The sequence below is a fragment of the Myxine glutinosa genome, chromosome 1 (assembly GCF_964187855.1).
Source record: "Myxine glutinosa chromosome 1, kmMyxGlut1.1, whole genome shotgun sequence".
Classification (NCBI taxonomy): domain Eukaryota; kingdom Metazoa; phylum Chordata; class Myxini; order Myxiniformes; family Myxinidae; genus Myxine; species Myxine glutinosa.
In genome coordinates this window covers 193,136,622-193,162,698 of record NC_136261.1, presented here as the reverse complement: position 1 = coordinate 193,162,698, position 26,077 = coordinate 193,136,622, and the positions used below count along the sequence as shown (strand labels likewise).

The 26,077-nt window shown below is 45.3% G+C and overlaps 1 protein-coding gene across 3 annotated transcripts in view; it reads left to right on the top strand.

Moving 5' to 3' along the window:
- The window catches only part of ESPL1 (extra spindle pole bodies like 1, separase), a 156,761-nt gene that overhangs the window by 1,532 nt on the left and 129,152 nt on the right, over positions 1-26,077 (top strand). For 2 of the 3 annotated variants that reach the window (XM_068124435.2, XM_078781758.1), the window contains exons 2-4: positions 16,818-17,915; positions 18,024-18,110; positions 25,793-25,904. In XM_068124435.2, the coding sequence (XP_067980536.2) occupies positions 16,818-17,915; positions 18,024-18,110; positions 25,793-25,904 (1,297 nt within the window). The remainder of the gene's footprint in view (positions 1-16,817; positions 17,916-18,023; positions 18,111-25,792; positions 25,905-26,077) is intronic. The other variant, XM_068124426.2, reaches the window with a different exon arrangement.

The following is a 26,077-nucleotide window of genomic DNA, read 5'->3' as shown; positions in this document are numbered from 1 at the left end:
AATAGAGAGGCAAAATGCCATATAAAACTAAATTTACTGGTTCCAATTGCTTTTATTTATCAATCCTCACATAGAAGAGCAGTTTTTAGTGAGGGAAGATTGATGTAATACCCCTCTATGGGCAATTAGTGAAGGGTGAAAATTAACCTTTTCTTCAAAAATACATAGATATTGTGAAAAAAACCTCTGTTTTGTATTTACAGGTACATGGAATTGTTAAGTGTGATGTTATAGCATACAGTATGCATTGGAAAATGTCTCCAAACCACCATGGTCAAGATTCCTAGTATTGTTTGAGACTCCATCAAAGAAGAAGTCCTCAAGACTGGTGAAACAGGAGTATCCCTATCCCGAGTTGAACCTTTTGTCTCCACTCGCCTTATTGAGAAGTCAACAGACTTTCATGCTACATTATCTAGGAACAAAACGCCATCAATAAGCAGGATGTACAAAGTAAGCATTCAACCAAGTGGAGCTGGCAAACAGAAAGAGATCAAAGCTGACAGGAATCTAATCCAAAGACTGTTTGTGGCAGCACAGGGAGGGATAGATGTAGACCTGAATAACATCCTGAGGCATGAGCTTTCATCAGTCCCACGTGCACTAGCAGACACCAATGGGAAACTCCATTCTACCGACGAGTCCCAGCTTCAAGAAATGCTGACCAAGGACATAGAAGTGTCAAAAAACCTTCCCAAGAGTACAGCAAAAACCTGCTTGATCATTGACGGCCCTGCACTGATACAAGCAATTGGCAAGCCTGAGAAATCGGAGACTTTTGGAGATCTGAGCAATGTATTCTGTGCCAGTGTCTTAAACCGCTTTGGTCCCATGTACTCCAGGGTTGATGTTGTGTTCGATCGGTATCAGGAGGTCTCCATCAAGTCTGGCACAAGGGAAAAAAGAGCCGGCAAAACCCGCCCAATCAGACGTGTCATCAGTTCAAAGGACGTGAAGCTCCCCTCCAACTTCAATTCATTCCTCAGCCTCTCTGCCAACAAGGCTGACTTGGCAGCATTTCTTTCCGGATCTCACAGAGATGGCGGAGAAGGAGCTACAGCCAACATATGAATTAGTTGTTGCCGGCAGGTTTGAGGATTTGATGAGGTTATGGATTTCTACCGGCAGGAGCACCAACACCATGAACGCAAACCATGAAGAGGTGGCCACCAGGATCATCCTGCATGCCAGGGATGCGACACTACAGGGCTACCAGAGATGTGTCCTTCAATGCCGAGACACAGATGTCCTGGTTGTGGCACTGGGCCTGCGAGATCACCTATCTCCAGAGGTGTGGTTCAGTTCAGGATTGAAATCCAAACGTCCCTTCATCCCCATCCATCAGATCTCACTACCAGAAGACCAAATTCAGACAATTATTGCATTCCATGCACTAACAGGTTGTGACACAGTCAGCTAGTTCGCCGGTATAGGGAAGAAGACTGCGTTGAAAGTGTTCACTGAAGAGTCGTCATGCCTCCAGAAGATGGGGTCTAAAAACATCAGTGACCAATTGATCCAAGACGCTGAGAAGTTTGTGTGCAAACTGTACCTAAAAACCACCCCTCTTACGGCAATTGATCAAGTTCGCCGAGAAATGTTCCTTCAAGGAAAGCGTTCGCTTGATGATCTTCCCCCCTCCAAGGATGCACTGGAAATGCATATTCGTCGAGCAAACTACCAATGCCTTGTCTGGAAGGAGTCACTAAGCCCAGTGCAAGATATGCCTGATCCAACAACCAGTAGATGGAAGAATGATAGTGGTGGAAACCTCGTTCCCAATTTGATGACCCTGAGCCCTCTTCCAAAAGCTTGCAAGGAGCTTATGAGCTGCTTTTGCACATCTGGTTGTGGAAAAAGATGTGGCTCTTTCCGTGCAGGACAAAAGACCTGCATTAGTGCTTGCACTTGTAGGGGATCATGCACCAATTCACAGGATGATGATTAAGATGTGTAGGTAGTTGGAGCCCCGGTTCAAACTGTTATCCGTAGGTTTTTGGCAAACAGAATAAAGTCTCAAATAATACAAGGAATCTTGACCATGGTGGTTTGGAGACATTTTCCAATGCATACTGTATGCTATAACATCACACTTAACAATTCCATGTACCGGTAAATACAAAACAGAGGTTTTTTTTCACAATTTCTATGTATTTTTGAAGAAAAGATTAATTTTCACCCTTCACTAATTGCCCACAGAGGGGTATTACATCAATCTTGCCTCACTAAAAACTGCTCTTCTATGTGAGGATTGATAAATAAAAGCAATTGGAACCAGTAAATTTAGTTTTATATGGCATTTTGCCGATCTATTAGAAAGTGTAAGAAAATTATATATTTTTGCCATAGGTTGGTTGACCTTTGACCCCCACTGTAACCATGGTAACCCCTTAATTATATATATATTTTTAAATACTGAGATGCATTTTGGAGGCAATATCATCAGCAACAAAATGATGTATAAAAACCCCATGCAGAGTAAAATGGCTGGGCAAATAAATGGGATATTGTTACAAACATCTCCTTTTTCAACACTTCGGAAATACTGATTTAGCAAAAAAAGGGTTAAAATGACACTTTTCGGGAAAAGCTCAACTGGCATCCACCCTTTCCCAATGCACCACCCCATGCCCTAACTCTTCCCACTCCCACCAGACCGTATCCAGTGGGATGCCTGTCTCTAACATGAAATGATTTTCAAATCAATTTCTAAGCCACTTTTTCACTTTCGTTTCCTCTACGAAAGGACTTCCAGGAAAGAAGTTGGAATTTCCAAAAAAAAGTGTATCTGGGGTGAATTATCAAGGGTAGCAAAATCACGGTTTTGGATGGGGGAAGATAAGAGATGGTGGTGAACAGCTGTTTTAAAGACCTGGAGGGAGGAGTGGGATTGAAGGGATTGAAGGGAGTGGGGGAGTTTGTTCCAGAGGCTGGAGAAAAGGGGAATGAAAGAGTGAAGGAGAGCAGAGCCTAGATTTTGGCAGTTTAACCATAAGAGGGTTGCAGCTAGATCTTGTGCGACCTGAAGGAATATTGGGGGGACAGAGCACAGAGAGAGCTGGGGGAGCAAGGCCGGAGAGGAGTCGGTAGAAGACAGACCACCAACCTGCCTGCGGTGAGTGAGTGAAAGGCCCTCGGAGTTAACTTCATCGCAGGAGATTCCAATGATTCTGAAAGCTTTGGTTTCAACAGCGTGAAGCCGAGCTAGGTGTGAGGCAGGAGCACCAGCCCAGAGGGGGGAACAGCCATTGAGCTGCGGATGAAAGCCTTGTATGTGGTGAGGAGCTCAGGTGTGTCAAGGAAAGACCTCACACGATGGAGGATGCCCAGTCGGCGACTGGCTTTGGAGGCCAGCTTGGAAATGTGGTTTTCCCAAGAAAGATCATGGCAGATAGTGAGACCCAAAAGCTTGAGCGACAGAACTTCTTGGAGAGGATTGTTGAGAAAGTAGATGGGAGTGTTTTCCAGTCGGTCCTTTCGGAGAGACATTGTAAGAGTGTGAGATTTGTCAGGATTGAAAGACATGTTCCACTTGTTTGACCAGTCTGTGATTTTGTCCAGGTCTGCAGAGCGTGAGAGGCTGCAGACTGCCGATCTGAGGGATGAGGAATGGAGCGGCAGATAGTGGAGTCATCAGCAAAGAGATAGAGAGGATTTTCCAGAGAGTCAGATCATTGATGAAGACCAGAAATAGCACAAAACACTACCTTGGGGAACTCCAGCCAGAATAGGAACAGGAAGGGGAGATGAGAGAAATCCATTGAGGGCCACACGTTGCCTACGACCAGAGAGGAAGTCCGCAAGCCATGAGTGGAGATTTCCATGGATACCATAGGAGGAGAGTTTGTTGAGCAGAGCTGGGGGCCAGACCGTATCGAAGGCACGTGATATGTCAAGTGAGACGGCCCTGATTTCCTGTTTGGAATTGAGGACCTCCATCCATTGTTGAGACAGCAGAAGCAACATGTCCAGAGTAGAATGACCTGGTCTGAATCCAAATTGATCAGAGATCAAGCCATTGGAGAAGAGGAAGGATTTGATATCCGAAGCAATGATGGAATCCATGACTTTGCAGATAATTGGGAGCATGCTGATTGGTCTGTAGTTGCAAGGATCTGTTTTTGCACATTTTTTGTGTAAAGCGGTAATGTTTGCTGATTTCCAAGATGCTGGCAGATGACCTTGAGCAAAAGAGAGGGTGAAAAGAACAGAGAGAAGGTGAGATAGAGCGGCAGAGCAGGATTTTAGGACCCGTGGGCTGATGCCGTCTGGTCCAGTTGCAGAATCAGAGTCGAGGTTTGACAAAAACCTCACCTTGTCAGGAGAGAAGGACACAGAGTCCAGGAGCAGTTGGGTTCGACTGGGAAAGGTGGGAACAGAGAGAGATGGGTTTGGGACACAAGATGTTGAGGCAAACACAGAGGTGAGGCATTCGGCTTTGTCACGTGCGGTGTCGACTGTGTAGCCATTTGAGGTGAGGGAGGAGATGGAGGGGGAACAAACACCAGAAACGGATTTGACCAGACGCCACCAGGATTTGGAGGAAGGAGACAGGTTTGAGAGTTCATTCTTGAGTGTGGAGAGATAGTGCTTCCTGGCACCCCTGAGGGTAGACACACTTGTTCCGAGCTTGGTGGAAGGAACTGAGAATGCCTTCAGTTGGATTTGCCTTCCAAGAGGCAAAGACAAGTTGTTTCAGGGCAACTGCCTCGCCACAAGATTCAGTGTACTATGGACGGGAGGAAGGGTAAGACAACTGAAGACGAGATGGGATAAATCTGAATGAGAGAGAGAGAGCAGTTTGCTTTGGAAGAATTGATGTCAGAGGCAGTAGAGATGGGAGAGTTGTCCAGATGATTGATGGCTGCTTGCAGACCGTGCCAGTCAGCCTGAGTGAAATGCCAGACTCGGCGCTGAGGAGGCTCTCTGAGAATGGCCAGAGATGTCCACTTTAACAAGCACATGATCAGAAGAACCGATTGGAGCAGAAGAAGAGCATCAGACATTTGCAGGGAAGTTAGTCATAACCAAGTCCAGAAGAGAAGATACTCCATTGACTGAGATCCGGGTCGGGAAATTGACAGATTGTGTCAGTCCCAATGAGTCGCAGAAGTCCTTTGCTGAGGTGCCATGGCTGGTGAGAGATGAACCCACACACAGCCAGCTAGCATGATGACAGTTGAAGTCGCCACATATGAGGAAGAGAGTTTGGATGAGTTGATAGAAGTTGGTCCGTGTTGTCCGACAGCGAAATGTAAATGGAGTCATCACTGTTTGGAGGACGGTACAGAACACATATGAACAAAAGGTGGGAGCGGAGAGGAAGCCGTAGCTAGAGGTGCTCCTGGGGGTGGGGTGGAGAGAGGGCAGTGCAAGGAGAATGAAGAGTTTTTGATAAAGACAGCCCCCCCACCACCAGGACGAGGCTCAGGTCTATCATACTGGAGGAGGGAGTAACCAGGAAGAGATATTAAGGAATCGGAGACATCTTGAAGGAGGAAATGGTTCTGTTAAGCAGATCAAGTCTGGATTGTCAGAAGCAACCTGAATGGAGAGATCAATCAGGTTTGAGCGAAGGCCCCGGATGTTTGAGGTCCATACCGTTAATGAGGAGAGGGGGAGCATCGGGTGCAGGACAGGGGAGGGGAGGGGTAGGGTCAGATGAAGGATGAGAGGGGGAGGTAGGAAGAGCAGTTGATTGTGTGTCAGAGATTACAGAAGAGTGACAAGAAAGGGAAGGATGAAGACGAAAGGTTTGATGGTGATGGGATGAGGCACAGTGAGGGGTTGTTTGAGGGGGGGGGGGGGGGGGAGAGGAAAGTCGAAGGTTGGGGGAGGTGGAGGTATGAGATTGAAGGGAGACGAAGTGGGGAGGAGGCAGCTTTGAGAAGGAGGTGGGAGGAGGGAGAATTTGGGGGGGAGGGGCAAGGGGGTGTTTAGAAAGTGGATGATTAATGAAAGATGAACATTTATAACAAATTGGGTTTGTTGTGATATTTTCAAGTTAGCGATCTGTTTAAGAACGATGGAGGAGGGGTGGAATGAATGAGAATTTAGAGCATGTCGTGAGAAAGAATTATTAGAGATTGAATATTTTTTTGAAATGGAATGAGTTGAAAAGGCAATTGAAAGGAGCCTTTTAAATAGGAAGAAAAACAGCGTGTTGTAATAAACCACTGAATAAAACACTGAAGAGGAACGTTTAAACATATTTAAACAGAACTGTGAAGAACAATCTTATATTCACAAAAATACCAACGGGGAGAGGGCCTTGATGGACAACCACGAGTCACTTGAACAGGGCAAAAGGTGGAAGGCAAGGGGATAATGGGGCGGGGCGGGACAGTGCACATGGACAGAGGCGCACGATGGGACAAAAGCACACGAGGAGAAAGGGAAATTTTTATTTTTATTTTATTTTTAAACGGGTGGGTTACAACGTTGGACAAAGAGTAGATGTTCGGTGAAGTTTGGGGGAGAAGGGAAAATCAAAAAACCGAGCAAAAACAGTGAAGGAAGGCACAAACTTTGACGGGGGAAGCCTGAGGCTGCAAGGCCTCACACGCGGCGCGGCAAACAAACGATTAATTTATGAAAGATGAACACCCAGAAACTTCCAAGGGGCACACTATCGGTTCACACACCGAAAGATAAATAGTTTCGACAAAATACAATTGTGAACAATGACTTAACTTTGAAAACGTGGAGACCGTGTGGAGCTTCGAAAATCCGTGACGTTGTCTCCAAGATCTCGCGAGATCTGAGCTCCCTGAATCACTCCTGAAAATTCAACAAACTAGAAGGTATTCATAGAATACTTACCCCGCACAGTCTTATAAAGCCGCCAGAATAGATCGCTAAAGTATAAATCGGCAGATCGTTGAAACGGGGAATTGTACAACTTCTTTGACAAGGATACATGAACATGGATTTCGCTCAAGGCGGACAACTTTAGGGCGTTGAGGGGGGTGGAATTAAGGCACCACAACCACTATTGTATCAAGTTACAGTCATACACTTGTGTTGTGTTGTGTGTGTGTTTTTGTTTTTGTTTTCCTCCGAATCATCCAATAGTTATTGACAACAAAACGCATTTACAAATTATTGACAAATGTGAACATAGTCACATGAAAAAGTAAGTACACCCCATGTAAAGTTTTGACTTTTTCAACATATTTCAACATACAGCTATTTGATCTTCATTTAAACAACATTGATAGATACAGGTGATATAAGATAACAAATATCATGAAACATTTACATTTTGTAGTCCATTGTATAATTTAAATAAACATAAATGCAAATTTCGCATGTGGAAAAAGTAAGCACATCCTTACATTTATCACGACTTCAAATACCCAAAATTAGAATCGGGTGCACCAGCTCAGGTGCAAATGATTAGAACATCGTCAGAGAGGATCTTGGAGGAACCTGTCTTATTTAAACCTCAGATATTGTTCGGTTTGCTCTTTGTTGTTGAAGTGTGCGACGTCGCCATGCCGAGATCAAAAGAGCTCTCTGAGGCCTTCAGAAAGAAGGTTATGAGCCTACGAGTCTGGGAAGGGATTGAAAAAGATCTCCAAACGATTTGAAATCAATCATTCGACTGTCCGGAAGATCATCTGCAAGTGGAGAAGATTCCAAACAACTGCCAACTTGTTCAGGCCAGGCCGCCCCACCAAGTTCAGCCCGAGAGCAGACCGCAACATGCTGAAAGAAGTCTCTTAAAAACCCCAGCATGTCATCACGGGACCAACAGGTAGCTCTTGCCACTGTTGTCAAAGTGCATGAGTCTACCATTAGAAAGAGGCTGCACAAATTTGATCTTCATGGGAGGTGTGCCTGGAGGAAACCTTTGCTGTCCAGAAAGAACATCAGGGCAAGACTAATGTTTGCCAATGAACACCGAGGCAAAGACCAGCACTTCTGGAACAATGTGCTCTGGACAGATGAGTCAAAGATAGAGCTATTTGACCACAGTACCAGAAGACTTGTTTGGCAAAAACCAAAGACAGCATTTGACCACAAGAACCTGATACCAACTGTAAAGGATGGTGGTGGAATTATTATGGTTTGGGGCAGCTTTGCTGCATCAGGGCCTGGGCAGCTCACCATCATAGAATCCACTATGAATTCTTCATTGTACCAGACGGTGCTTGAGGATAATGTGAGGCAATCTGTCGGAAAGTTGAAGTTCAACCGAAGGTGGACCTTGCAACATGACAATGACCCTAAACATACCAGTAAATCCACCAAGGAATGGCTGAAAAGAAAGAAATGGAGGGTTCTGGAATGGCCCAGTCAAAGCCCGGAGCTAAATCCCATCGAGATGTTGTGGTGGGATTTGAAACGAGCTGTGCATGCAAGAAACCCCTGAAACATCACACAGTTGAAAGAATTCTGCATGGAGGAGTGGGCAAAAATTTCTCCCAGTCAGTCGGAGACTGGTAGACAGTTATAAGAAACGCTTACTTGAGGTTGTTTCTGCCAAATGGGGCAATACCACCTATAAGAGCCAAGGGTGTACTTACTTTTTCCACATGCGAAATTTGCATTTATGTTTATTTAAATTATACAATAGACGACAAAATGTAAATGTTTCATGATATTTGTTATATTATATCACCTTTAAATCTATCAATATTTTTGAAATGAAGATCAAATAGCTGCATGTTAAAATATGTTGAAAATGTCGAATCTTTATATGGGGTGTACTTACTTTTTCAAGTGACTGTATACAAGACAACAACAACATGCATTTTAAGGCCATTTTCCCTGCTAGAGCGGGGGTTAGCCTTGCGGTCCCCATGACAATCTTCTTCATTTTGCCCTATTTTCTGCATCTCCCCTTGTTAGCCCCCTTGCCCGCATTTATTCTTCGACCATCTTTATCCAAGTCTTTCTCGGTCTTCCCCGTCCTCTACCTCTTTCTACATTCATTTCCATCACTCTTCTCAACCAGTCACTTTCATCCTTCCTCAACACATGACCAAACCATCTCAACCTGTTCCTCTTCACAGCATCAATCACAGGCTCTATTCCCATCATCTTTCGCAATTCATCATTTGTCCTCCTCTCTCAACGATACTCCGCACATCCACCGCACCATTCGCATTTCCACCCTTTCCAGCCTTCGTTGCTGCTCTACGTTCATTTCCCATGTCTCGCTCCCATAAATCATAAAACTTCTCACACATGCAGCATACACCTTTCCATTCAGCTTCAACGACACTCCCCTCCTCATCAGCACGCCACTCAGTTCCCGAAATTTCTTCCATGCATATCTCACTCGAGCAACCGTTGCCGAGTCTGATCCACCTTCTCCATTCAGCATGTCTCCGAGGTAGAAAAATGTTTTCACACCTTCCAGCTTCACGCCGTCTCCAAGATCCAACACATTTCCTCCATCTGCAGCTCCCTCTGTGCACACGTTAAATTTGAATGTAGCTGCCACACTTGTTAATGACCCTCTCAGACCACTACATTTTTGATGAACCCACTCAGCGCACATTGTACATTGAATTGAGTTCACTCCGACACCCTTCCTGCACACAGCACACGCCCACTTCCCAGTTCTTTCCACCTCACCACATGCTTTACCACTTGCCATCACCTTCGTCTTTCCGATATTCACCTTCAGACCTTTTGTCTCCATACATTCCTTCCACCTGTTCATCTTTTCCTTCAGTCCATCCATACTTTCCACAATCAACACGAGATCATCTGCATACAACAACTCCCATGGTAAACCCTCCTTTACGTTCTGAGCCAGCACCTCCATCACAGCTACAAATAGTAGTGGACTTAATACCGACCCCTGATGCACTCCCACCTTCACCTCAAACTCACCACTGTTCCCGTCCTTCGTCCTTACAGCTGTGCACACTTTTGTACATTGCCATCACGACTCTGATCAATCATTCCTCCACTCCTAACTTCCTCAATGCCCATGTCAATACTTCGTGTGGAACCCCAATGAATGCTTTCTCCAGATCAATAAACCCAAGAAACAACTTCTTCCTCTTCTCCATGTACGTCTCCTGCAACTGCCTCACAATAAAAAGCGCATCTGTCGTTCCTCTTCCTGGCATAAATCCAAACTGCATTTCGTCAATCTTCACTTTCTTCCTTAACCTCCTCCAACCCCCTTTCCAATACCTTCATTCCATGCTCCAATAACTTTATCACTCGGTACGAGCCACACTCCAGAGGGTCACCTTTCCCCTTGTATGGAGGGACGAGGGTACTCAGTTTCCAAGCCACTGGAATGCGGCCTTCTTTCACCATCAGATTACAGATCTCTGTCATTCTCTTCCTCACCCATCTTCCTGCTGCCTTCAACATATCTCCCACAACTCCCGTCGGCCCTCCCGCTTTTCTACTCTTCATTGCTTTTATCGCTTCCTCAACTTCATTCTCAGTTATCTTCTCTGCCGGTCCTAAAACTGGGTTACTCTCTATGTTGCCATCCCATTCATTCTCTGTATTCAAGAGCATTTCCATATATCTTTTCCATCTTTCTTTAATTCCATCTGGGTCCACAACGATTTGTCCCACTTCATCCTTCAAGCAACTCACCCCCATCACATCACACCTCTCTTTCGCCATCAACTCACCCCTGCTACCTCTTTCTTTGCAGCCTTCTTGGCTGCCTTATAACTTTCATGCTCTGCTTTTTCTGCTCCCGTACCCCTCGCCTTCTGCCACACCTTGAACTTCTTCCTCTTCTCGTCAATCCTCTTTCCAACTTCATCATCCCACCACCATGTTTCCGAGTGCCTCGGTGGTCCTTTTGTCCATCCACATACCTCACCAACGGCTCCCAACAGACTATCTCTCATTGACATCCAACCACTTTCAAGCTCAACCACATCATCCTCTACCGTACTCAGCCTCTCTTTTAATGCCTCCCTTATTGTCACCTCTTTCAACCTTCACACCTTCATTCTCGGTTGGTACTTCACCCGCCGAGCTCTCCTCGCACCTTTCATCCTTATGTCGCAGACAACCAAGTGGTGCTGTGAAACAGCCTCCTCCCCCGGGATCACCGTTGTGTCCCGGAGGTGCCCCCTATCTCGCCTGCGCACCATCAGGTAGTCAACGGTTGTCGTCGACCCACCTGACGTGTATGTGACAAGCTTATTATCCTCTTTCTGGAACTGAATGTTACAAATCAACAAATCAGCTCCATCAGCAAACTCCAAAATCCTTTCACCTTCTCCATTCCTCACACCATATCCGTAACCCCCATGAACTCCCTCAAAAACCGTCCATACTCCTTGCCACATGTCCATTTAGGTCTCCTCCTACCACAACAACTTCCTCATCTTTCACGTTTTCCATCAGCTTCTCTATCACACACCAGAACTTGGCCTTCCCTTCATCGCTCCGACCAACCTGCGGAGCATATCCCGAGATGACGTTCACCAAGAGCTTTCCAATCGTCATTTTCACCATCATCAACCAATCACTCACTCTAGTCACACTCACCACACTGTCTACAAACTCCTCAGAAAACAGGACACCAACACCATTCACGCCCTCCGGGCACCCTTGCCACACAAACTTGTATTTCTGTCCCTGCCTACCCTTCACCATTCTCACACCACTTCCCTTCCATCTCGTCTCTTGCACACAACATATGTCCACTCTTCTTCTGACCAATACTTCCACCACTTCTCCTGATCTCCCTGTCATTGTCCCTACATTCCATGTCCCAAACCTCAGAAACAGATCTCCACTTTGGGCTGTACCATGCCCATATGTCGGTGTAATTGTCATGGTTCTCTTTTTGAGGCAATGTTTTTATGGCTGGATGCCCTTCCTGACGCCAACCCTCTTAGTCGCCTCTTTCGACACGCAGGGATACGGTGTACCTATTCTAAACCAGGGTACACACCGGGATGACTGTGTATATGTATGTGTATATGTGTATATGTATATATATTTATATATATTGTTATGGATGTGAGAATTGTGTTTTTTTTATTGTGGTAAAATGTCACCCTCCTTCCTCCAGTTGTTGTGTATAAAGGTCAAAGGTCGTTCCCGTAGTTATTTCATATACCACACGTAGCCAATCGTATATGCTTCTATGCAGTTATCTCCTTATTCTATGTAGGTTAAGGCCTTGTCTTCCATTAATTAACACTCCATTGCACCAAATTCAAACAAGGTAGATTCCTTTCACATTCCCCTTTCAACAATTGCCAACTGCATTGAGCGGTTCACTGCATTCTGCTGCAGCTGTGGGTTGTGGTTGTTTTCGCTGCAAGACTCAATTAGCCACGAGGTCATCTCTGAGCCGAAGGTGGGAGGAGTCGGCCCAGCGCCGGGAACAAAGCGTGGCTTTGCCAACGCCTCCTCTAAGGGTGGGATCGGTGAGCCCTCGCGACCAATCAGGGCCGAGGCGACCTCACCGATGGGCGTGTTCTGGAGGCCGGTGGCTTGATCGCCCGAGGCGAGATATAAGCGCGCGCGGAAGCGTTTGTGGAAGAGAGGGGAGATATACGGCGAAGAGAGCGAACCATTAAGTTCAAGAGGGAGGAGTCCAGAGAGGGAGAGAGCCAAGAGAGTGAGAGAGTCCTGCGAGTTGCGAGACAGAGAGAGAACCCGTCACGCCAGACCCCCCCCACCAGCAGCTTTGGCTCCACCAGGCAGCTCCGACCCGTTACCCCGCGGGAACCAGGATCGGTGGCATCGGTGGCATCGGTGGCCGTCGAGGTCCAGCCCGATGTCTCGTGCGGGATCAAGCTCCAGCCAGCTCCTTTCCTCTCCCTCCAGCCATCCACCTCCTGCCATTCCTGTCATCATCCCCCGTGTAAGTGTGCTCGTAGTCTGTCTTTGTGTGTCTTGTCCCTGGGTATAAGTAAGACTGCCATAGGTAAGCTAGCGTTGCACTCTGTCTCCTTGCTTCTTTCTGTCTTTTATTTTATTATCCTTCCTTCTTCCTTGGTTTCTTTAATTGTGTAAATAGTGGTAATAAATAGTATTCGTATTCCCAACCTTTTCCCTTTGTCTTCTTCTTCTTCTCATCCGTCGTCTTTGTCTTTTCCAAATTGAATACCTGTGGCACGATTTGGCCAACGTTCAGGAATCGGGTCTAGTCATTGTTTATAGTTCGTGCCGCGGTTGCTTAAAACCGCTCGGCAATTAACATCTGTCTGCGGTACGAACGGGGCTGTGCCACCAGCCTTTCCGGAGGTCGCGGTACAGCGTCAGGGTCCACGTCGGTCAGTTATAAGCGAGGGGATTAATCCCCCCCTGGTAAGTGGGGAAGGCCGACGTTGGATTCCGTAACTATATATATATATATATATATATATATATATATATATATATATATATATATATATATATATATATATATATATATATATATATATATATATATACATATATATATAGACACACACACAATATATATATATATATATATAGACACACACACACAATATATATATATATATATATATATATATATATATATAGACACACACACAATATATATATATATATATATATATATATATATATATAGACACACACACAATATATATATATATATATATATATATATATATATATATATATATATATATATAGACACACACACAATATATATATATATATATATATATATATAGACACACACACAATATATATATATATATATATATATATATAGACACACACACAATATATATATATATATATATATATAGACACACACACAATATATATATAATATATATATATATATATATATATATATATATATATATATATATATAGACACACACACACTATATATACACGTGTGTGTGCACACAATAATCGTGTGGCCCCATGTTGATGTTTACTGTTATGCGAAGCCAGACTGCTTTGGAGCTGTCATATTTGCAAGTTTTTCCATTTCGGTGTAGAACAACCTAAGCGACAGTTAAAAGGCTGCCGATTGGCCTCACAGGCCTTGTGAAGATAGGCCACAGCGCTCTGATTCCTGATACATCGCCCAAGTAACTGTGTGGCATTCTCTGAAGCGGGGTTTAAAACCATGTCATTATGAAGGTCTTTTTCCGAGGTCATTGTTTACTTTTAACGATGTGTGTGTATATATGCATCAGGAGGAAGAGCATTGCTTTTGGGTTGTTTATTGGCTCAATTAACTTGCTCATGATTGTGTATCTTTTCCACGTATCCCGTGGGATTGTGAGTTGGACAGGCGACTGACTGGTCATGACATGTCGGAGCGGCTCCTGTGAAGTCGGTCATAGAATATTATTTGTAGGCGAGGGAAATGCGTTACATGTGCTACTGCTTCGATGTAGGAATGCTGGTTTGCCGTTTGTGTTGGGGAGCACAGAGTTGGGGTTGGGGGGCGGGGGGGGAGAGAAAAGATGGGACAGAGTTTGGATGTTGAGGACTTTTGGTCGGGATGGGGGGGGGGGGTGTGGCGTAGATTCAGTGGCTTGAAGTGGGGAGGAATTGATGTCTTAGGGTTAGCAAGGGGAGGTTGAGGACTTCGTGTCTGCGGGGGTGCGTAGGGGGTGGAGGTTGAGGACTTGGGGTTGGCGGCGTAGTATCCATGGGTGGTCATCAAATAATCACTATATCCATGTATGGTCACCTACAAGGAAGTTCGTAGATGTGGCAGTATGTGCATTCGTATAAACATATTAGGGGTTTTTTTTGTTTGTTCTTGTTTATGTAACCTGTCCTCTCCTCCCACCTCCTCCCCCCAACCCTTACAAGTCACCAATTCTGTGAATTCCTTCAGTTTTCCATGATTACTGAAAATCACTTGCTCAACTTTAACCTTTTCGAACTCGACTATTTTCTTTTCCAGTTTGTTTCCTCCCCTCCTCCCTCTACTCTCTTCCTGTTCATTCCCTTGATGTTTTTCTCACTGTCAAATGTCAATTCTACCTTGCCCTTCCATGAGCCTCATTTCTGTAAAGAACGGAAAAAAAACAATGTGCAAGCTTCTGATTACTCAATTTATATTAAACCACAAGTATACTACAGACTTGGCATTTAATATGGAATATTTTTTTTGTGGGGGTGAACTTACTTTTCAAGATGTCAGAACCAAAAGTTCATTGGAAATATGTTGAAATTATTCTATATTTTGTTAATGTGACTTTTAAAAGAAACAAAAACCACATTTGACATTTCGAAGCAAATAAATTGATCCTTGAAAGTGATGTAAACTGACCGAACTCAATTCATGGACTGTACTGTGTTAAACTTCTGTACGTTTTCCAGAAGTATCTCTTTATTTTGCACATTAGCCAAATTTTTTTTTAACAAAAGTTAAATTACGACTGGGATTACGGACAGTAAAATTACAGTTCAGTACTTCGTGTAACCCCCACAAGCATTCAGGAGAGCACGTACACGTTGAGGCATGCTGTTCACGAGATTTGCCAAGGTTTGGACAGGAATCGCTTGCCATGCAGTGACAATAGCCTGCTGCAATTCACGCACAGAGGTCGGCTGCTGGTCCACGTGGTCGATTTGACGCGTTAATTCTGCCCACAAGTTCTCTATCGGATTCATATCCGGGGACATGGCAGGCCACTCAATATGCTCTACACCACGGTCAGCAAGAAAGTGTTGGATCATGCGAGCACGATGGATGAGGCCGTGCATTGTCATCTTGGAAGACAAAGTTTCCTCGAAAGGCTGCACGAGCAAATGGAAGCAATGTTTCTTCCAGAATGACCCTGTACTTGAACTGGTTTAGGTTTCCATTCAGAACAACCAGGTCAGTTTTGCCCCCTGCATGAAAAGCAGCCCAAACGGTCACCCCACCACCTCCAGCTTGGACTCTTGGCACTATACAATTTTTGTTGTCGGCTTCATGCACTTGTCTGCGCACTCGGGCGCGGCCATCTTGACGATAGACCAGAAATATAGACTCGTCACTGAAGATCACGTGATTCCAGTGTCCTGGCTGCCATTGACGGTGCTCTCTGGCCCACTGCAATCGGCGCTGGCGGTGTTGTCTAGTCAGGCGTGGCTTTCTCAGGGGACGCCTGGCACGATAGCCTGCTTGAACCAGTCGTTGGTTGACTCGCCTTCTGGATACAGGCACATTTGTCAGTTGCTGCCACTCAGCCCTAAGCCGATTAGCTGACTTGGTACGGCCATTGCGGACTAACCGGTGCAGCTGGCGATCATCCCTCCTTGTGGTTCTGCGGGGACGTCCTGACCTCGGTATTGGAGTAGGGACACCCCTCTGAGCATTTCGTTTCAGGATCTTTGACACCTGACCTTGAGTGATGCCATACTGCCGAGCAATAGCACGCTGTTTCATGCCGTAATTTCGTAAAGCCACCACTCCATAACAAGCAGCATTGTCGAGTTGACGGACCATCTCCAGAGGAAGCGGCAATAACCTTTGGAGACGTGGAGCAGTTGTTTTCCACTAATACAGAACGCAACAACCCTTATATACCCGACTGTGAAGCCAATCATCAAATGCACCTGTCCGTACATTTTGCCACGCCACCTGTGATATAATCCTGTTGTTGACTTCTTGCTGCGACAGACAATCAGTGACATGGTTCTTTTAACAAATAAATCACCAAAGTGTAAAAGAAACTCACCAGATTGATATACTGAGTTAAGAAAGTAAACCCAAGTCGAGAAAAAAATAAAATTCCATATTAAATGCCAAGTCTGTATATTTGCAGCAATAAATAGCTTTCTGTGCACCTTTTTAAATGTGTCCTTGACATTTTCTTTGCCCTTCAATCATTGATTTTAAGTGTACTTTGAGTGTTGTATTGAAGTCCATTCTGTTTCTCCAGGTCCAAGTGGCTGCAGTCGAGCAGCAAGACTGCTCTCCACAGGTCACAAATTTGCACACTGTTTGTGATCGTGTGCTGCGAGCATGTGTGCGGCGCTTGGGGGACAGCCCCTTACCTGACGACCTTCCAGGAAATATTGCAGAGCTTGCACAGCATGCCGTTCGTGGATTTCTTCTTGCAAAATGCTGTCAGACGCCACTCTATCTCGAGAAGATCCTTTACAATCTAGTGCGATCACTGTTCCAGAACCTTGAGCTGGATGCTGCAGTCTCATTGTTTCAGGAGCTTTTGGCTGGTCTACTTCGGTGGCGGCCCATATGTTTGACCAATGTTCAGTTGAAAAGCGATTATGACATGCTCATCAAATGTTCTCACAGCCTTCTGTGGAAAGCTGCTGCACAGATAGATCTGCGACCTCAGGCATTGGCTGTAAGGGCCGAAGCATTGAAATGTCTTGTACTTTCTGAATATTCTGGCAGAAAAGTAAATGGGGGGGAAAAGCTGACTGCTGTGTTGCCACCACTGGTGATGCAAAGTCTGGCAGCAGTGCTCAAATTCAAGGAAGACCTTAAAGGTTTGTCTTCCGCTGAACTGAATACCTTGGAATCTGTCCTCTTCTTTCCATTACGACAGATGGTAGTCAGCCAGCTAGACATGCCAATCTCTCAGCAACGGTTTCTGCAATTTCACCTGCTCCTGCAGCAGGCAAAACTAGTGGCTATGGTTGGGCCTGCCAAAGTGAAACCTGTCACCGCTGTGCAATTGCGTGAAAACCTCACAAAACTAGCTGCGGAAGGACCGCTGTTATTGGCTGTGGATATTTGCTGTGCTTTTCTTGATATTTCTTCCGCTGAGCCTGAGCTGCAAAAAGTTCCTACTTTTTCCCCATTGGCAAGCCGCCTTAAATCACTGGACTGTTCAAATGATGTAAGCGTGTTAGAAAGCTGTGAGATTCTTCTTATTACACTTGAATTGCTGATGTATAGTCAAGTTCATGACGAGATGTTTTGGAAGGCTGGCTTCAGTGCCAAAAACATCTGTGGCCTATACAAGTTTTTGCAAGTGTACATGGATTTTGTGCAACGGGAGCCCGCAAAGGTTGGCATGGAATTTGCATACATGTTTTGTACTGTACAAACATTTTATCACATTTTCCTTTGATGCATCAGTTTTTTCATTTTTCCGACCCCCTTTTTCAATTTTCAGTCTCTAAGTTTGGGTCGGTCAGAAGATTACCTTGGGTTAGTGGTCATGTTGGTGGACTTGCAACTTCCTCACCTGATGTTGACACAGGTGAGAACCAAATGCACACAGATTTGAGTTGTCTGTGTTGTGGGTATTGTGCTATATTTTGTATATGCATTTTAAGGTGAAGGCTGCATGTGTAATGTACCAAAAAAAATTCCTGGTTTCCTTGTCTGTGTTCAAAAGGCTTGGTGATTCAAACTTGCTTGAAAGCCACCTTTTTGTGGATATTTAGGATTACAAAATTGTTTAAAAAAATTTTTTTTTTTTGTGGTACACTTGTTTTTCATTTCAGTACAACACAGACAGATTCATCACTGGTCGTAGGAAGACATTATTATTTGAGAAGTTTGTGTTTATGACGGGGTCATCTACACAAGAGAGCCATTGGTCTGTGTCTGTCGCCATTTTTCTCAGAGATGGCTGAACGGATCTTCGTCAAACTTTCAGAGGTTCATCAGTGAATGTCGGAGTGTTTTAGGAAAATAAAACAAAATAATCTTTTTGAAAAAAAAAAAAAAAAAGTCATTTTTTATTAATTAAAAAAAAAGTGCCTAAGCCTTTTTGATTAATGACAGTTATATACAAGTACACAATCACATAAATATATACAAAACGATCACCAGACATTTGAACACAAATAATCAAACCATTCCGGAAGTGGTCCAAGTTTGTGGTAAGGCTTCTTCTTACTGAACATCATCATACTTAACTCGGAAACGTGATTAACGGCACATTCATCAGCATATAATCAACGAAAAGGTAAAATGAAGATTTGACATTTGTGATGGATTCTGATTTGGATGTAATTGCTTTTCCATTATATTTGCCCTCATTTCAAATATGTTAATGTTTCTTTTTCGCTTGAGCAACACCGGGTACTCCAGCTAGAAGCACTTTTATCCTTTGCTCGGGGTGCAAATACAAATACAACTTTGTCTGGGGAATAACATAGGCTGTGTGGCCACGGCCTCATTAGCCCAGGAGCATTAGCCAAAAATGAAGGGGAAGCTTAGAAGAAATTAGTAGAAAGCTGATTTTTTGCACAGAGCTCCAGAATGTCATGTGGCTACCTACAGTACAAAGTCCCACGAGTCCCACCTTGTGGCATTTTCAAAATTCAAGATGTCCTACAGAGAGGGACGACTTTTTTTTTTTTTTTTTGTATACAAGATCGAGGCTCGTGAAAGAGCGAACATTAATCACACAAAGACAAACAGACACATAAAACAAATAACATCGGGAGCGGTAGACAAGATGGGGAGAGAGGGGGAAGGACACAAACACAACATTTGAGAGCAGGGACCGAGAGACATGGAGACATCGAGAGAACTGTGGGAGGGAGAGGGCTTTGGGGGGGAGGCATGGGAAGGGGGGTGGTGGGGTGGGAGAGGTATAAAACATATGGACACTGCCAGGACTTCCAGGAAAGAAGTTGGAATTTCAAACAAGGTGGATCTGCGGTGAATTAGTGGGGGTAGAAAAGATCAAGGTTTTGGATGGGGGAAGATAAGAGATGGTGGTGAACAGCTGTTTTCAAGACCTGGAGGGAGGAGTGTGATTGAAGTGAGTGTGGGAGTTTGTTCCAGAGGCGGGAGAAAAGAGGAAGGAAAGAGTGAAGGTGAGCAGAGAGCCGAGATTTCGGTAGTTTAACCATCAGAGGGTGGCTGGCAGATCTTGTGCGACCTGTAGGAATATTTGGGGGACAGAGCACAGAGAGAGCTGGGGGAGCAAGGCCGGAGAGGAGTCGGTAGAAGACAAAGACCACCTACCTGCCTGCGGTGAGTGAGTGAAAGGCCCTCAGAGATAGCTTCATTGCGGGAGATTCCAATGATTCTGAAAGCTTTGGATTCAACAGCGTGAAGCCGAGCCAGGTGTGAGGCAGGAGCACCAGCCCATAGGGGAGAACGGTATTCCATTGAGCTGCGGATGAAAGCCTTGTATGTGGTGAGGAGCTCAGGTGTGCCTAGGAAGGACTTTGCACGACGGAGGTTGTTGCCCAGTCGGCGACTGGCTTTGGAGGCCAGCTTGGAAATGTGGTTTTCCCAAGAGAGATCATGGCAGATAGTGAGACCCAAAAGCTTGAGCGACAGAACTTCTTGGAGAGGATTGTTGAGAAAGTAGATGGGAGGGTTGTCCAGTCGATCTTTTCGGAGAGACATAGTAAGAGTGTGAGATTTGTCAGGATTGAAAGACATGTTCCACTTGTTTGACCAGTCTGTGATTTTGTCCAGGTCTTCAGAGAGTGAGGAGGCTGCAGACTGCCGATCTGAGGGAAGAGGAATGGAGTGGCAGAGAGTTGAGTCATCAGCAAAGAGATAGAGAGGATTTTCCAGAGAGTCGGAGAGATCATTGATAAAGACCAGAAAAAGCACAGGGCCCAGAACACTGCCTTGGGGAACTCCAGCCTGAACAGGAAGGGGAGATGAGAGAAATCCATTCAGGGCCACACGTTGACTACGACCCGAGAGGAAGTCCGCAAGCCATGCATGGAGATTTCCATGGATACCATAGGAGGAGAGTTTGGTGAGCAGAGCTGGGTGCCAGACCGTATCGAAGGCGCGTGATATGTCAAGGGAGACAGCTCTCATTTCCTGTTTGGCATTGAGGACCTCCATCCATTGTTGACACAGCAGAAGCAGCATGTCCAGAGTAGAGTGACCTGGTCTGAAACCAAATTGATGATCAGAGATCAAGCCATTGGAGAAGAGGAAAGATTTCATATCTGAAGCAATGATGGATTCCATGACTTTGCTGATAATTGGGAGCAGGCTGATTGGTCTGTAGTTGCAAGGATCTGTTTTAGCACCTTTTTTGTGTAAAGCGGTAATGTTTGCTGATTTCCAGGATGCTGGCAGGTGACCTTGAGCAAAAGATAGGGTGAAAAGAACAGAGAGAGGGTGAGATAGAGCGGCAGAGCAGGATTTTAGGACCCGTGGGCTGATGCCGTCTGGTCCAGTTGCAGAATCAGAGTCGAGGTTTGACAAAAACTCCTCCACCTTGTCAGGAGAGAAGGACACAGAGTCCAGGAGCAGTTGTGTACGACCGGGAAAGGTGGGAACAGAGAGATGGGTTTGGGACTAAGGATTTTGAGGCAAACACAGAGTTGAGGCATTTGGCTTTTCAAATTATCCCACTGATGGGCCGAATCTGCATAGGATCTTAACCAAAATCGAATCTGCTTGGTCTTGTCACATACCCATCTTATACACCAAGTTTTGTCGTAATCCACAACGTTTGGAAATATCATGCCATGTATCATTTTGGTCCAATTTCTCAATGGTGAAGAATCACTTTAAATATTCTCAGATCCGAGATCTCAAGCCTAGGTCACACATAGGCGGATTTGTCGGCGACTACTGGCGACTGAAAAAATCGCCACCACCCGCCGACAATCGTAATGAAACCGTAATGGACGGTCGCCTGTAGTCGTAGTTATCCTCCCCAGGTCGCCTGCAGTCGGCAAGAGCCGCAAAGGGGCAAAATAATTTTTAAAATGTTTAAAAACGGCGCGCTCAGTCACAATCGAAAAAAATCCGCCATGCTGTCGCGATGGAACCGCCATGCTGTCGTCGGTATCCGTAATAAGACCGTAAAGCGCCGCAACCCAGTCGCTCAGTCTTCCGCAATCGCCCCAGCATCGCCCCACCAGCCAGCACGGCAGAGATGCGAATGCCATACGGCCTTCCTGCGGCATCTTCCCGACTATGGGCCGACACTGTTGCGGCTGCGTATCGACTACAGAAGAACTGCCACGTCTCCCCTGCGGCTATGGGAGACTGACGACGACAGCAGTAGGACTAGTGGCGGCTGAGTTACGGCCATTGGCGACAGAGATACGACTGCCTGGCGACTGCATTACGACATACCATGATTCCATGGCAAGACAGGATGGTGTGAGGGTCTCCGTGGAGTGAGGTCCTGTGGTGCCGACAAGGATATGGCTTTATTGTTTGGACTTGGGACTTTTGGGAACTTTATTTTTGGGACTTTGGTCCTTTGGAAACTTTATTTATGGGACTTGGGACCAGTGGAAATAATTTGTTGGACTTTATTTCCATTCTCTCTCCCTGCAGAAAAGTTTGATTATTACATTACAATGATACATCTTTATTAACTTTCTTATTGTACATCAAACATCTTTATGCTTCATGTCACACATCATTGAAATGAATAAAGTGAAATGTAAAATAGAGAAATAAAGATTTAAAAAGTTGTGTGAATCGTCTCCAATCGCCGGTGGTCTTATTGCAGTCTTGCGGACGTCGGAGTAAACCGCCACCCGGCCCCAATGCAGTCGCCGCGATCCGCCATCGGTCGTAATCTAGCCGCCAGACTGTCGCCAGACTGTCGCCACACTGCCGCCGTGCATCCGCAATGCAGTCGTCGTCGATCTTCAACAGTCGCCATCCCACTCGGGGCATCGTCGCAATGCAGTCGCAATGTGGCCGCCTGCAGTCGCCATACTGCCGCCTGACCATATTTGACCACCCGAAATCGCCAGTAGTCGCCGAAAAATCTTGATCGCCGGCAGTCGCCAGTAGTCGCCAAAATATCCGCCTATGTGTGACCTAGGCATCAGATCTTCACCAAAATCGAATAAATTTGTCCTTGTCACACACCCAACCTGCCCACCAAGTTTCTTTTGAATCTGTCCATAACTTTTTGAGTTATCCTGCTCACAGACAATTATCCTGACAGACACAGGGGTGAAAACACAACCTTCGTCCACCTTTGGTGGCGGAGGTAATAAAATAGTTTGAGTCGAAGCTCATGGAGGATCTGAACAACAAAGGGTACCAAAGGAATAATAAATGCTGGGTGGTTAAACATGCACAAGGAGGAATAACAAAAAAAAAAAAATCGAGCAATATTGGCCTGGTGATGAACAGAATTGGAAGGAATTGGTCTGTGTCGGTTTGAGAGTAGGAGAGGTGTTGCAGAACACCTGTGTGAAAGGAAGAAGAGCACAATTTTTGAAATCCCCTCACACTCCACTTTTTAAAGAGATGGACATGGAGCTTGTGAGCGTTACAAAGTGAAAATACAACAGTAAGGAAAGAGTGAAGTAAAAACGTTGAAATCTTATAGTTTGAAGAGTATTGTTGTTTGCCATTATTTTATTTGTTTTATATATATATATATAGTTACGGATCTCGGATTACGGCGCTCTCCTTACCGATGGGGGGGTTAATCCCCTCGTCTATTAAGCTGGCCGTCCGAGTCCTAGAAGATATCGCGCTCCTTTGCGGGGTTGAGATTGACCAGGGTGACTGGTCAACGGGTTCCCAGATACCTTTGCCCCCCTCTCCGCAAAGTAGGGCGATACTTCTGCTTGAGCCACGGACAAGATGGAAGATTGCTGAGCGGTTTAGCAATCCGAGGCTCGAGCCGTTAGCAATAAAACTAACCCGATCCTGAGCGTTGGCCAAATCGTGCCACGTATATCAATGGAGAAATCGCTAAAGCGACAGGATGAGAGGAAACCCAAAGAATAAGAAGGAAGAACACAGGTTTATTAATTATGTACAAAACCAAAACCAAGGAAGAAACGAAAGGTAAGACTACAGGAAGAGGAAGAAGCAGATACACAGGGCAATCCTTAAACACACTTATTTTATCACACGCCCAGGAAAGTACAAACACTTACACGAATGGGGAATAGCAGGGATGAAAGATCCAGGCGATGGGGTCCGGTCCAGGCTCCAGATCCGGCACGAAGAATGGCAGGCAGCTTCGCGTGTCGTTGGCGCGCGACCGGACCTTATAATTATGCGAGGGACTGGGATGCCGCGTACATAATCTTCGTGCCAACTCTCTCTCGCCCAACGTTCTCTCGCTCAGAGGGTACCCTCGCGCAGATCGCTCAATGCAGTGACGATCAATCGAGCGCTCCCCGCACAGTTCGTTCACAATGACCTCCCGTCGCGCAGTTCATTACGATCAGCATCCCCTGGCGCAGTCCGTAATCAATGGCCTTCCCTCGCGCAGTTCGTACACAATTGATGGCTCCCTGCGCAGTCCGTGAGAGGGCTTGGCGCTTGCGCTTTTATAACCCGCTTAGAATTCAAGCCGCGCTTCATCGAGCCACGCCTGTCAGTGAGCTCACCTCAACCCTGGTTGGCTGGTGGGGGCTTACCGGCCACGCCTTTGGTGGTGAGTTGATGTGGCCACGCCTCGTTCTTGCCGCTCCGCCCCCTTCTCCAAGCCTGACCTCGTGTTCAATGGCGTTTGGAGCCAGCGCTAAGGCAGCGATGACGGCTCAATGCAGCGAACGCTGCTAACCCAGCCACGTGATAATTTGGAGAGAGAGATAGAGAGTGCATAATGAGCGAAATGGGGCCTATCTTATTTGATTAATGCAACGCAGATTCAACTATTGGGAACAGATCCTTAACTAGAACACATACTAATGAGATAACTAAAGAAGAAGCCTATGGTGTCCTACGTGTTGCAATATGACCTAGTGCGACCTTTGACCTTTACACCAAAAATGGGAATATTTACAGGGGATTATTTATAAGGGATATTACAATATTTACAAAGTGGAGGGTTCTAAAAACCGCAACAATATATATATATATACACTTTTTTTGTTTTTTTTTACGTATTACCTCCCCAACCCCCGGTTACCGTGCACCTCCGAGTCTGGAGTGGGAGCACGGCAGAAAGATTTGTTGTTTTTTTGCGTTTTCTAATAACCCATGGTAAAACCACAGCAATGCAATTGTAGAACAAAACAACTAATTGTATTAATAACTCGCATGTACACAATAATAACACTATTAAAGAAAGTACACTGAAAATGTCACGTGCATCAAATGAACAATACATATGATGGTACCATCATTCCCCAATGCTCTCAAAGCAATGAACTCACGATACGCCAACCGTGAGTAGAATGTAACATTCCCCAAAGTCCATGCACGAATCTCCACGTGGGGTGAACGTCGAGGTTGTGCAGAACGGCAAAAACAACAGGCAGGTATTGGCGCTGCTGTGGCTGAGGAGTTGAGGTGAGAGGTCAATATGGGAATTGAGCAGACAGGTAAACCAATGGCAATCCGCACGGTGAGGTCGATATGGAAATCCGAACGGCAAAGCAAGGTGCACGAAGTGGACAGCCTCTTCCTCTTCGAGGCCAAAATGGCGTATAGGCCCATAATGGACGCGCTTGATTTATCCAACGATGACTCACTCGGTGATAAAACCTGAGACGCAGGTTTAATTGCACTCGCAATATATGACGATGTCGCAAACAATCCCTTTCATGGGAAACATCAACTCATTCGCGACCAATATATAAAAACAAGTCAGCTCGCAGCCTTGACGTGACTCGCAGCTCTCTCCTCTCTCTGCCCATATCGATCTCTCTTCTTCCGGTCTCTTTGCTGCGTTTTCCTTTTTCCTTCACGAACATTTATTTTTACCTTTTACTAAAGTCATCTCTATTTCACACAAATTTTAACAACAATATTATCTGAAACTAAAAATCTTCCAAGTTTATAATAACAAAGGGGTGTGTGTGTGTGTGTGTGTGTGTGTGTGTGTGTGTGTGTGTGTGTGTGTGTGTGTGTGTGTGTGTGTGTGTGTGTGTGTGTGTGTAAAAGAGAGCCAGCAACAGATCGTGCTGCCTCGAAAGTCATGAGGTAATTCACGGCTTACACATGCAAGAATGGAAATAGCCATAAAACGATGATTATGATGTAGTTATTTCGCTTTGTGCTCAGAGTGATGCTGTGGACAAGGTGCTTGATATTGCTCAAGCAGCGGTTGAGAGCTTTGGCACAATATTGGCAGCACAGAATGGAGATGATGCAAAAAGGCAGGCTTTTTCAGCAGGTATGGAATTCAGTGGTTCTTTGTTTATTAGCCTGTCCCCCATGCAGCAAGAGATGGTATTTTGCAATCGTGCATGCGTGCGTGTCCCCCTATTAATTTATTTATTTATTTATTTCACCATTATTTTGAGAATTTTTCATCAAATTTTCAATAAAGCTTTATGATGAGAATAT